This window comes from Moschus berezovskii, chromosome 6, assembly GCF_049115385.1.
Source record: "Moschus berezovskii isolate FMDL1 chromosome 6, NW_MosBer_1.0, whole genome shotgun sequence".
Taxonomy (NCBI): Eukaryota; Metazoa; Chordata; class Mammalia; order Artiodactyla; family Moschidae; genus Moschus; species Moschus berezovskii.
In genome coordinates this window covers 65,294,141-65,307,644 of record NC_142465.1, presented here as the reverse complement: position 1 = coordinate 65,307,644, position 13,504 = coordinate 65,294,141, and the positions used below count along the sequence as shown (strand labels likewise).

Here is a 13,504-nt window from a genome sequence, read left to right as displayed (position 1 = left end):
CGGGTCTTACTGCAGCTAACTGTAAAGAAGAGTTGACCAACTGGATACAAAGAAGCAGGCGCCACTCGCAGCCCCAATCCCATGTCACTCTACTTTGTGTCGGCCTGAAAGGCTTTCACTCCTGGCAGATGGCCTACCTACACACTTCATTCTTCTCTCTGACTAATGACCTGTTCTGTGTACTTAGATTACCAGGAAATAAGAAAGATAGCTTTAGTTGGCTTTTCTAGAATCCATGTCCAGTTAGCGGGCATCCACATGTCCCATGATTTCCTTGCTTCATTCATCTTCCTGAGGCAAAGTGAGGAAGACAAAAAAGCAAAAGCAGAAATAAAGCTGCTTTGGACTATTTTTCTCCAAACACCAACTTCCCTCTTTATTAGAGTCTACGTGTTTTCAACCCTTAGGCTGACTGATATGTTTAAAAAAAAAAAAAAACCTCAGTAAATAGACTCATTTGTACTGTTTTTCTAAAAGGGGCAGATGGACTGAACTGGGAGATGAGGATTGACATATATACACTACTACCGTGAAACTCCAATACTTTGGCCACCTGATGTGAAGAACTGACTTATTGGAAAAGACCCTGATGCTGGGAAAGATTGAAGGCAGGAGGAGAAGGGGCCGACAGGATGAGATGGCTGGATAGCATCACCAACTTGATAAACAAGAGTTTGAGCAAGCTCCAGGAGTTGGTGATGGACAGGGAAGCCTGGCGTGCTGCAGTCCATGGGGTCACAAAGAGTCGGACGTGACTGAGTGACTGATCTGAACCGTGTGTAAAATAGCTAGCAAGTGGGAAACTGCTATATAATACTGGGAGCTCAGCCCGGTGCTCTGTGATGACCTAGAGGGGTGGGATAGGGGTGGGGTGGGAGAGAGATCCAAGAGGGAGATGATATATACATACATATAGCTGATTAACTTTGATGTACAGCAGAAATTGATGCAACATTGTAAAGTGATTATACGCCAATTAAAAAAAAAAACTCAGTAAAACTTGAACTTCATGCCTCCTGCTTTATAAACAGAGGTAAGGGTTTCTTCTAATATATTTGCTATATGTTAAAACAGAGGTTTAAAAATTTATAGTTAAACAACATAATAAACTTCCTAATAATTAGAAGTATTCAAAATGAAATGATAAATCCCAGATAAATTACAGTGAAATTTGTTTTTTAAAATATTGTAGAGAAACTACAAAAGTGAACTAGAATATTTATCAGATCTATAGATGAATAACAAGCAAATGACTTTAAAATATAAATATTTAAAAGATCTATAAAAAGATTTAAAGCTAATGGAATAAAAATACACTGAATTGTCAAACATGGCAAACAAAATATTAATGTCTATAAAAAAATGAGCCCATTCAAATACAATTCAAAAATTAAAATCTCTAGAAGATAAATGGTCAAAGACTGTGAAAGATAATTCACCTAAAAAGAAAATATAAAGAGTTAACAGAAATGTAAGGGAAAGCTGTATCAAAATGATAAAAGTTAAAATAAGTCATTTTATGAAAACTTATTTTAAAGATTAAGAAATAATATCAAAATGATAATGGTGAAATTGGCACATGCAGGTTGTCACCTTGGAGAACTCATTCCAGAAATTCAATCTGGCAATATACATCAAGAGAAATAAGAGTGTTTTTAACTTTACTCAAATTCTACACCCTAAATTTTATCCATAGGAAACAAAAGAAGGAAAAAATAATATACTTGAAGATGTTGACTACATCAATATTTATAATAGCAAAGGACTGGAAAACAACTAAAATACTAGTAATAAAAAGTACTGGACAAATCTGGTGCATGTACTGCTTAGGGTGAAAAGTGAAAGTCACTCAGACATTTCCGACTCTTTGTGACCCCGTGGATTATACAGTCCATGGAATTCTCCAGGTCAGAATACTGGAGTGGGTAGCCTTTCCCTTCTCCAGGGGACCTTCCCAACCCAGGAATCAAGCCAAGGTCACCTGCATTGCAGGCGATTCTTTACCAACTGATCTATGCCTAGAGTATACTAGACATCTTTTAAAATGTCAGGATGGATGAGAAGCTGAATGGTACAACCCATGCAGTAAGTTCCAATCCCCAATACCATGGCTCCCATGAAAACTACACCATGAGACTTACTGTGTTAATTTCTCAACATAATATACCCACCTTGTTCAAGCTCGTTGTCACTGTCTCGCTGTGTGCCAAAAGCCTTTGCTTACTTCTGCCTCCAAACTACTATCATGCTCTTGTCCTTTACTTAGAATGTTTATCCTATTCTCCCTTTCCAGTCAAATCCTGCTTATTATTTCAAAATCATTCAAAAAAGACAGAACAGTGACTTCATCTTTTCTATTAATATGTGCTACCACTCTTGGACCACAGTAGGCCTTTGATACATGGTTACTAAATGAATGAATGAAAAATAAATAACAGTAATAGCTAATACTACTAAGGAGCTACCATTTGCCAGGAACATTCTAGGGGTGTTACATGTAATTCATTTAATCACCACCATTATTTCCTTCTTAATTCTTATCACAGGCTTTAATTTATTTATTTATTATGTAATTTCTCCACTAGAATGTAACCTCTACATATTTTGTTCACAGAGAAGTTACTTTAAAATATTTATTGAATGAATCACTAAATGGTCAATCATCAGAAGTCTGAATTAATAGTCCAAAGAAACAATTCTTTGAGTCAAAATAATTTACTGCAAGTTAACAATTGACCTACAAACTTAGAAATTTTTTATAAAATATATTTAACGCATATTGAAAATATTTTCTTTTGTAGAAACATAATAAAATGATTTCATAAGCGTAAAGCAGAACATTCTGCAAAATATGACCCCTGCTCTCTAACAAGGGGCTTCCCTGGTGGCTCAGAGGATAAAGCGTCTGCTTGCATGCAGGAGACCCGGGTTCGATCCCTGGGTTGGGAAGATCCCCTGGAGAAAGAAATGGCAGCCCGCTCCAGTATTCTTGCCTGGAGAATCCCATGGACAGAGGAGCCTGGCGGGCTACAGTCCACGGGGTCGCAAAGAGTTGGACATGACTGAGCGGCTTCACTCTAACAAACACTATAGCGTTACTACTTAATGATACCAGATGGAGGCTACTCAATGGCTCATCCAGCGGATTATCTACAGTTTGGCAGTTTACCCCTCGACCAGTTAGACACCATGAGTCAGTAAGGGGTACAATTTAAAAGGATGTATGAACTGTATGTCTGGGCTCACCAGTCAATATATCACGGACACTAAGTAGCAATGAAAAGTTACTGTGCCCAAACAATATTTTCATTTAATATTTGCATTCATTTAAAAGAAGAGAAGCCCTCTCAAATGTTTATAAGAAATGAGGAAAGACATCAGCAGTCATTGGATTATTTAGAATACCCTGGGCTAGAGACCTGGGTTCTGGTTCAAGGGTTGCCAGCAGCTGGCTTAAATACTCTGGGATTTATTTTTCCCATCTGCAACAGAAAAGGACTGACTCAAATGATTTCCAAAATCCCTTCCAGGTTCTGAGATTCTACATCTCTTCTGTCAGAAAGTGCTCATACTCTTCCCCTCCACTTTCATTTTCAGTCCCTACACAGAAGCTCATAGAAGAGAGTTTATAGCTGTCCAGAACAGTCACGGGGCACTGCAAAGATATACAGGGCTGGGATTTAAGGAACACTGAGACTCCAAATGGCCAAGGGAAAGACAGTGGGAGAGGACAAAAGGCAGAAGGGAGAAAGGGCAGAGGATCCCACAGGCATATCTATGTCCCACTCTCCTCCCTTAGTGCAACTGGCCAAACATACTTGTGGCCAATAGGGGCTGTGAGAGGGGTTTTGGCTTGTGAGAAAGAAGACTGTAGTCACTTCCATACTGAGTATCACTACCTACGTGAAGTCCTCCACAGCTCTCCTAGATCCCCTCTGGCAGAACCACCTAGGTCTCCTCTGGCAGAATGGCCCAGCAGTTTTCTAAATGAGGACCACCTCTCAATTTGGCCCTGAGCATCAGTCATGAGCAGATAACTATAACATTTGACTCCAGTGGGAAATAAATTATTGTATTAAAGCCCCTGAGACATGGGGGTTGTTTACTACTCTAGTGCACTACATCCTGTTGTTATTTTAGTCACTAAGTTGTGTCCGACTCTGGCTTCTCGGTCCACAGGATTTCCCAGGTAAGAATACTGGAGTAGGTTGCCATTTCCTTCTCCATGAGATCTTCTCTAATCAGGGATCAAACCCATGTCTCCTGCATTGGCAGGTGGATTCTTTTACCACTGAGCCATGAGGGAAGCCCAACCTACATCCTAAATACTCCCAAAGATGAAACCGGAAGTTGATAAGAAAAGGCGCCTCCACTTCCTCTCCATCCTCAACACCTTCAAAACTGACACCAAGTGGTCAAAAGGCTTCTGCGGTCTCACTCAGAAAGCTGTAAATCTGAACCTTTCCCAGGCTCTTCTTCAGTTTCTTGCCCTTTAACATTACAAAACTAGGATTATGTGAAGATACAAAAGCTCTTAGGAAAGGATGAAACAAGAACATGTCCAAATTAGGAAGACATTCTTTTATTTGTAGGGATTGGGGGCAGGATTTTTTACCTGGAGGATAAGAATGTTCTTTACAATGTTTGTTGGTTTCTGCTGTACAACAAGGTGAATCAGCTTTTATACATATATCCTCACCCTCTTGAGCCTCCCTCCAACCCAGCCCCCATCCCACCCCTCTAGGTCATCACAGACAGGGGGCAGGATTTAATACTGAGTGGTGAAAGTGTTAGTTGTAGGCCTGTTTGCAACCCCATTGACTGTAGCCCACTAGGCTCCTCTGTCCATGGGATTTTCCAAGTAAATAGTACTGAAGTGGGTAGCCATTTCCTTTTCCAAGGGATCTTCCTGACTCAGGGATCACACTTGGGTCTCTTGCATTGCAGGCAGATTCTACACCATCTGAGCCACCAAGGAAGCCTAATGATCAAGCATTAAAGACACAGAGGTATAATATAAACACTATAGAAATAGTCTGAAACACAGAAGATATTCTGAGACTTACAGTTTGTGCTTCCTTTATGTTAACTCTTATCTTTGGTCTAAAGAAACTTTTGTTTTTTCTTCTAGATTCAAATACTCCTCTTTTGAAGATCATGACTGCCATCTGCCTCAAAAAGAAGAATTACTTATGAAGCATCAATGGGATACGCTTTTCAACTACTGATATTAAGTACTTCATCATCTGTAAAGTACAGTAGATTTATCTCATAAAATTTTTATACCTTTATTGTGGCCTCTCTATAATATTCTTTGGATTCTTCCTGTGGTTGTGAGGAACTCATTAATTCCAGTTGCCGTAACTCATCAATTTTAGCTAAAGCACGCCGAGCAAATGCCTACATGCAATTAAAATAAATTTAATTCATAAGAAGTTAGAGTACAGTGATTAAAAATGTATCAAGAGAGTATGTTTTACTCTCCCAGACATTTGATTTAATTTGTGAATTAAACTCTAGGCTGATGCTGACTTTTTTAGAACATAGTAGATCAATCCTGGGTGTTCATTGGAAGGACTGATGCTAACGCTGAAACTGCAATACTTTGGCCACCTCATGCGACGAGTTGACTCACTGGAAAAGACTCTGATGCTGGGAAAGGTTGGGGGCAGGAGGAGAAGGGGATGACGGAGAATGAGATGGCTGGATGGCATCACCGACTCTGTGGACATGAGTTTGAATGAACTCCGGGAGTTGGTGATGGACAGGGAGGCCTGGCGTGCTGTGATTCATGGGGTCGCAAAGAGTCGGACATGACTGAGTGACTGAACTGAACTGAACTGAAGGGTCTTATTTTTATATTTCCAGTACCCAATATACAGAAAGTATTTATTAATATCTGAGGAAAGGAAGAAGGAGGGCTTGCTTATTTAATCAGATCACCATTATCATAATTCTCTATAGATATGATATAGATAATAGCAAAATGAATTTCATTCCTGTAATTTATTTCAGCAGTTCTTTCAAGTATTTTATTTATAATTTATTATTTTTCATAAAGATGTTTCTAGAATATAATAGTAACATAAAGGGTTACATTTTCAATAAGAAAAAAATTCCAATAGGAATCAAATGGTTAAAACTATGCAAACATGTCTATCCCTGACAAATTTAATAGCTATAGCAATATGCCACCACTGGTATACTAAGACTAATTGCATATATGGTGAATAGTTTCCAAATGTATCCGAGGCTAAGAAAAGTATCCCACAAGGACTGAATTAAGCTATTCCCCTGCTGAAATCCAGACCCCACTGCACTCACCAAGTTATGCACACTGGTGCAGGGATGAGATGGTCCAAAGGAAGGAATGCGTGTCTCTAATTCTCACCAAGACCCCGTCTATTGACAAGCAGAGTACTACATACTATAGTGAAGGTACCGGATTTCATTTGCACAGAGATGTGACATAGGTCAGTAGAAGCCCCAACCAGTTAAGCTACACTTCAAATATTTAATCAAAAATATATACAGGAAAAGAGGAAAAATAAGAAATAGAGTATACTAAATAAATGGTGGTTGGAAGCAGAGGAAAACAAAACAAACAGATAGTAGACAGCATGGAATACAAAAACTAAACAGGGAAGGAAAGTGGCTTGCATACAAGAATATAAAGAGGAAGGGAAGATATCAGAGATCTTATTCAGAAAAGAAGCAAAGATGGTGGAAGTGAACAGAGAATAAATGGGGAAGCAGAAAGTAAAAGCAAGAGATTCACAGAATGGAGAAGCCAGGCAAATGTCTGCAAATAAAGCCTGGGACTTGTATTTTTGCTTCATCGCAGTTCTTTGGGTTTTGTTGGTTTGCTTGTTTTCTTGCCACTTATCTAATGAAGAAAATGCTGAATATGTTGTATTTTTAAGTATTAGCATCCTCATAATTAAAAAGTGGCCTGCACGCATGCATGCTAAGTCGCTTCAGTGTGTTCGACTCTTTGCAACCCTATGGACTGTAACTCACCAGGCTCCTCTGTCCATGGGATTCTCCAGGCTAGGATACTGGAGTGAGTTGCCATGTCCTCCTCCAGGGTATTTTCCAGACCCAGGGATTGAAGCCACATCTCTTAGGTCTCCTGCATTGTCAGGCAGGTTCTTTACCACTAGTGCCACCTGGGAAGCCCAAAAAGTAGCCTACCTCTCCATGAACACCAGCTTGGCAGTCATAGTAGCACTGGCAGACAGCTGTGTAAAGAGTAGCTCTCCACGTCAAGTACCTGATGGACAGGAGAGGCACTGAGGACTCCATACATATACTGGCCCACAGGAGGTATTCCAAGGCCTGAATCAGAAAGGGCACAATTGAATGTCCTTTCATTTTAAGCGAATAATGACAGTTTTTATTCAATATAATCAAATGAAGAATGATGAGCACAAGTCACGCTAAAAATACACAAATAATGAGTCAACTAAAAAATAAGCATTTAAAAGTTAAAGAAGAATTTCAAGAACTCAAAATCTCAAGTTAGCCATTTTACGATGTCTTCCTGCCTAGCTCCTAGAGTCCTATGAACTCAGCTTATTCTTATCAACATTTACCAAGTGTCAACACTAGTCTAGGAGCTAATTATGAAAGGCATGAAAGTGAAAGTGACTCAGTCGTGTCCAACTCTTTGTGACCCCATGGACTATACAGTCCATGAAATTCTCCAGGCCAAAATACTGGAGTGGGTAGCCTTTCCCTTCTCCAGGGGATCTTCCCAACACTGGGATTGAACCCAGGTCTCCCACAATGCAGGCAGATTCTTTACCAGCTGAACCACAAGGCAAGCCCAAAAGTACTGGAGTGGATAGCCTATCCCTTCTTCAGGGGATCTTCCTGACCCAGGAATCAAACCAGGGTCTCCTGCATTACAGGCAGATTCTTTACCAGCTGAGCCACAAGGGAAGCCCAAGGAGCTAACTGCAACAATACAATTGTTATTAGCAACAAATCTCTGTTGATTGACTGACGACAGACCTTCATTGAAAAGTTTCAGTTCCTGATGCTACATATTTCTAGTAATCATAGCATCAAGGGGCTGAGAATCTAATTTCATTCCCTCAATATCAGCAGCACCACCACCTGATGTCCCTCACCTTCTCTCCCCACAAGCTCCCACCGCCAGCAGCAAGGAATGTGCCACGTGGCATAAGAAGACACCTCTAAACATGATCTTCTTTAACCTGAAATGCAGTCACCTTGATACACCTCCAGTGCATTCACCCTAGTTATGCCTTCTAGAACAGCACAAGATCACTCGAGACTCGAGAATTACAGCCTTCCAAGAATCTGAAAGCACCTATGCAGCCTACCTGCTCCCCCACACTCTCCAGGACAAAGATCCCCAAGCACTTCTATCCTCCCAGGACAGAGCTTCCCTCTCTTACCATGGTATTATTCGAGGTAGCCAATGTCCCGGTACAGTATATGACTAGACCACAGTAAAATGAAACTCTCACTCTCTGGTTCTGGTCCCTATATCTCTATTAAGTCAACCTGGGGTTGCTTTATTGCTGCTTTAATTGTTTCTGTCATTGCTTGCTAATTTCACCACACTATGAACTAATACGGAATTAACAGTTGTCAAAATTCTTGAGTTTCACGTTATCTAATCCTATTGTGGATTTTTGCATTCATATAGTTGTGGTTTGCAGGGTGTGGGATTAAGTCATGTACAGATATTTCCCCCTTTATATCCACACGGCTTTCAAAGTTCTCAGGATACCTGGTATTCAAATTTTCATACTTCAAAATAAAATTAGCTACAGTTACCAGTTGTTCAAAAACTATTTGGGTGTGGTCTCAGATTTAGTATAAAAGATCCCATATCACAGATTTTAGTGCCAGATGGAACCTTAAAAGTAACCTAATCTGACTCCAAGAGGCTAAACTGCTTGGAAGTGACAGAGCTGGGGCTGGAATTCGGGTCTCTGGACTCCTAAGGGCAACAGAATTGTTCCCACTACACAGGACAACTACAGCAAAGAAAAGAAAAGCCATCATTCCACTGAGGGTTCTGAGAAACCATCGTTGAGGTTTCAAAGCTGAAATGCCATTTAAAAAAAAACTACTTAATTTGATTGCAGCATTTTTTTCTCACCCATAAAAGAAAGAATTATTTATATTAACAAAAATTTGATGATTTAAGCAGGACTAGCCTCTTCATTAAACGAAAACAGAACAAAACTTTGAAAAAAACAAATTTTAGGAGCCTAACAAGAGCATGGTTAAGGTGTCAAGTAGGAAGAACCACACAAGGGTTAACCAGCTGAGCCACAAGATGGCAGTGCAGTGTCACTTATTTCAATTCACAGCCTTTGAGGGGAGCAAAAAGAAGAACTTTAAAGTCTGGACTTGAACTTTATGTGATGGTCTGTGGAAGAATCTGACAACCATTGTTCAAGCCACAAAAGTGATCAAACTATTTCGGTTTCATAGGAAAGTGAAACAGAAATCAACATTTTTTTTAGAATGACTAGATTCTACTGAATTCTTTAATGTTTGCTGAATACTATTACAATTGCAAATGCCTTAGAAGAAACTACAGCCTTTATCATAAAGCAAAGCAAATGGCCGCGTGTCTTCAGGGAAACAGGCTTCAGAAAACTGCCCTCCCTGCATTTGCTAAGTGTAAGATGGTGGCCTTGCCTCAGCTCAAAAGTGCTTCCCATCGAGGAAGAGCCCTGAGCAGTCTTGGTGTTCAGGACGCCTTCAGAGTCACCTCAGAAAATATTCAGGGGCTCGCCTGGTGGTCCAGTGGCAAGGATTCTGTGCTACCAACGCAGGGGCCCAGGTTGGATTCATGATCAGAGAACTAGATCCTGCATGTGTCAACTAAAATAAAGAATCCATGTACCGCAACTAAGACCCAGTGCAGCCAAATAAAGAAAAGAGAAAATATTTCAACACTGTATCAGGAGCTTCCATACAACTCTTCTATTTGCAGGGATGAACCAAAACAGGGTGGGTCATGGAGCTTGTCAACAGACTCGCCATGTTCTGATGGGGTTGAGGGGCAGTACACAATGGCATAGGCTCTGGCCTCAGCTACATCTCTAACTATCCTAACTAGATATGCAACCTTGAGTGAATTAACCTTTCCAAGCCTCCGCTTCCTCATCTGTAAGATAAAAGTGATAACACTACCTTCTCCAAATGCTGGTGTGAGGATTCAATGAGTAATATGTGAAAATGGCTTAAAAGCATACCTGAGACATGGTAAGTATTCATTCAAAAAAGGACGGTGATGATAGTCTTAAGGTCTTACCCTTGTAAGACTCCCAAGGCATTATTGTGTACGCAGAGCCCTTCACACAGCACTTAGCACATAGTAGGGATTCGATAATATTCAGTAATAACAAGTGGTAATCATAATTACCAAACCCTATAGGAACAGGAGTTTAGATTGCTCTGAGGTGACACCACTAAAAACCTGAGGACCCCATGTCTATTTCTCCCTCTGTTTTGGATTGTAATGGACTTGAACTCTAAAGTAGCTACAAAATCAGGAGGATTCAGATGGGGCCGGACTGCCAAGGGCTTGTCCCCATTAAATGGACCCATCGAGTCCATGTAGAGTCTCAGCTCAGGAGTCGACTCATCAGCTGAGGGTTTGTGAGTTTCAGGGTAAAAAATTAATTTTATTGAATCTTATTACACTGAACATGCATTGAAAGAATTCCAGCCTGATCTGCAAGTGCCAACTGTGCAGCCACCCACCATCCCAAAATTCTTGCATTCCTCACTCCCCTGTCTCCCACTCCACAAGACTGGGACTATGAAATGATCCTCCTTCAGGCCTTCCTTATTCTGTCAATGAGAAACTCATGTTATGTGAGGGGGAGAGAAGAAATCTTACACAGAATATAAATAAGAAATTATTTTAAGATGGCTATCACATTAAATCAAAATTCCCTCAGCATTAGCAAGTACAAACACCAACAGTTAAATGTTGGCACAGACATCTCTGCCCTTCAAAGCCTTGCCAGACGAATGTTATAAGCAGACCAAACTGTGGTGATTCTGTGGAGCAGTTATTTGTTGCCACAGAAAGCACAACAGGAGATTTCCTAAATTCCTTTCAGGAAATCATCTGGAACTGAATAGAGAATAGTCTGTAGGCCAAATTTACATTATGCATGGTACAGCCTCTCCTTGTTTTAATTCACATTCAAAAAGCTGGCATAGAGTTTGTTAAGTCACTGTCAGTAATAGAGCTTTTAAATGCAAGGAACAAAACAGAGAAAGAGAACACACAATTAATGCTATCTGTTAAGCATGCAAATATCTTGGCATCTATTTTTTTAAGTGTTGTCAGTTTTTAAGATACTTGGCTATGTTTTGAGGAAATAAGGAAAAAAATATCTGTTCTGAGTGTCCGAATATTCAGAGCAAGTTTTTACATAAAATAGAGAAGACTCAAATAGCAATGTTGCAAATGCCAGCAACAACTCAAGCATGGTCTCGAGGGGAGAATATTGTCCTTTCTTGGCCTACATTCCAATGACTGGATAGTGAAAACAGGGAATAGATATGTCTCCTGCAGACAAAGGTGCTATCAGCATGGTAAGGAAGTCAACAGAAGCCATTTCCTCCAGCTAAAACTAAGCAGTGAGTACTGGTCAGTGTGAATCTTATTATAAAACAACGTCAGCTCATGACTGACATAGCTGAGGTGTTTGTTCACCCATCGAGTATCTGGGCCATAAGTACAGGCCAAGTTCTTCAAGCAAATGTGGTCCAAGCTCCACAGCAAGTCACACACAGGCTAACCATAGTTTACCATCCAAACTACAACACTTTTAAAAGTAAAAGTGAGCATTATTAATAATTACTCCAGGACAACAGGCATAAACCAGGACTGTCCTGGACAAGCTAGAATGGATGGCTACCCTACCTAGAGATATAGTTATTAGATGGATATTCAGTATCATATTGACAAGTTACAACTAATCTGAAAGACTGAGGGACCCTGGAGAAATATCTATTCATTTGACAAATTATTTCTTTTCATGAATACTTTACTGTCTACATTTTTATTTATGATCATGTTAAAGGAAAACTAAAAACAGTATACCTAGTAATACAGATACAACCACTAACTTTTGTGACACTAAGTCATTAAATTTTCTCTATTTAGCATTCAATGCTAACAAAAGTCTTAAGAAAACCAGGAAATACGGGGGAAGATATTCCGACAGTAAATTTCATACCTTGGAAGAATGACCTCTGATCATCAATTTTCTGCAAATAGTGTAAATGTAAATGGTACCTAGATGGAGAAAAAGATTAATATGTTTTATAGTCACATGATAGAACTTTACATTCCACTTTCTATAGTTTAAGTTGGTAGTTCCCAAAACAAATGACTCTCTCATGAGAAAATCTGATAATGGCCAAAGTTATAATCATTATAAAACTTTTTGTAACTTGCAGCTAAATTTTTAAAAGAATTAATATGGCCATATTTTTAAAAGGTTAACACAGGAAACTTTTAATCTTACTTTAAAGGCATTTTAAAGTACTGGTCAGTGAGAAGTGAAATCACTCAGTCGTGTCTGACTCTTTGCAACCCCCAGCCTTCTCAGTCCATGGGATTTCCCAGGCAAGAGTAATGGAGTGGGTTGCCATTTCCTTCTCCAGGGGATCCGGGATTGAACCCAGGTCTCCCACATTGTAGGCAGACGCTTTACCCTCTGAGACACCAGGGAAGCCCAAATCTTACTATAAAACAAAGCCAGCTCATGACTGGGACATAGCTGAGGTATTTGTTTAGCCAACTAGTATCAGGGCCATAAGTTACAGTCCAAGCTCTTCCAGTAAAATGCAGATCAAGCTCCATAGCAAGACATAAGTTTAAGTTTTGAAATATACTGAACAAAAGGATATTTTAATAGCATAATGTATGTACTTTGTGGTTTTATTAATTCATATAAACTTTTATTGGTTCCCATGGTTTCCTCACAGTTGTATAACTCAAGATTTATCTCCAAATAAGACTAGAATACATATTTAATCATATAGCACAATACTTAACAAGGAAACTCATAATTTAAAACTCATAATGCATAGTAGGTTACATTATATTCATTTGCTGTTTCATGTAATATCTATAAGTACGTCCCATAAGCAAGCTGATGAAAAAATGCCATTTCCAACTCTTATGTAAGATCATTCAAGTACGATCACTTTTTAAATCAGGCCAATAATTAAATGAAGATAGACAGCTCATTTCATGGCAGCATTTGGAGGACAAGTGGAGAATGACATCACCGTATATCTTTCTATATACAAAACATATTATCGGGCTATAAACATAACCCAAAAGACAGTATAGCATGCTTTAAAAAGGCATTTAATTATAATGGCAAGCAATCAAAATATTTCCCGTAAAATATCTGATCTAAAATTCATAACCGCCACAATTCAATCATTACAAATCCTATGTTCACTTTTAAACTTAAAA

General features: G+C 39.4%; 1 protein-coding gene across 2 annotated transcripts in view; it reads right to left on the bottom strand.

The window, feature by feature from the left end:
• CFAP54 (cilia and flagella associated protein 54) overlaps positions 1–13,504 on the bottom strand; it is a 321,117-nt gene that overhangs the window by 284,377 nt on the left and 23,236 nt on the right. For both annotated transcript variants that reach the window (XM_088837126.1, XM_055395985.2), the window contains exons 5-8: positions 12,252–12,310; positions 7,195–7,338; positions 5,287–5,400; positions 5,067–5,168 (exon numbers count right to left, since the gene is read on the bottom strand). In XM_088837126.1, the coding sequence (XP_088693252.1) occupies positions 5,067–5,168; positions 5,287–5,400; positions 7,195–7,338; positions 12,252–12,310 (419 nt within the window). The remainder of the gene's footprint in view (positions 1–5,066; positions 5,169–5,286; positions 5,401–7,194; positions 7,339–12,251; positions 12,311–13,504) is intronic.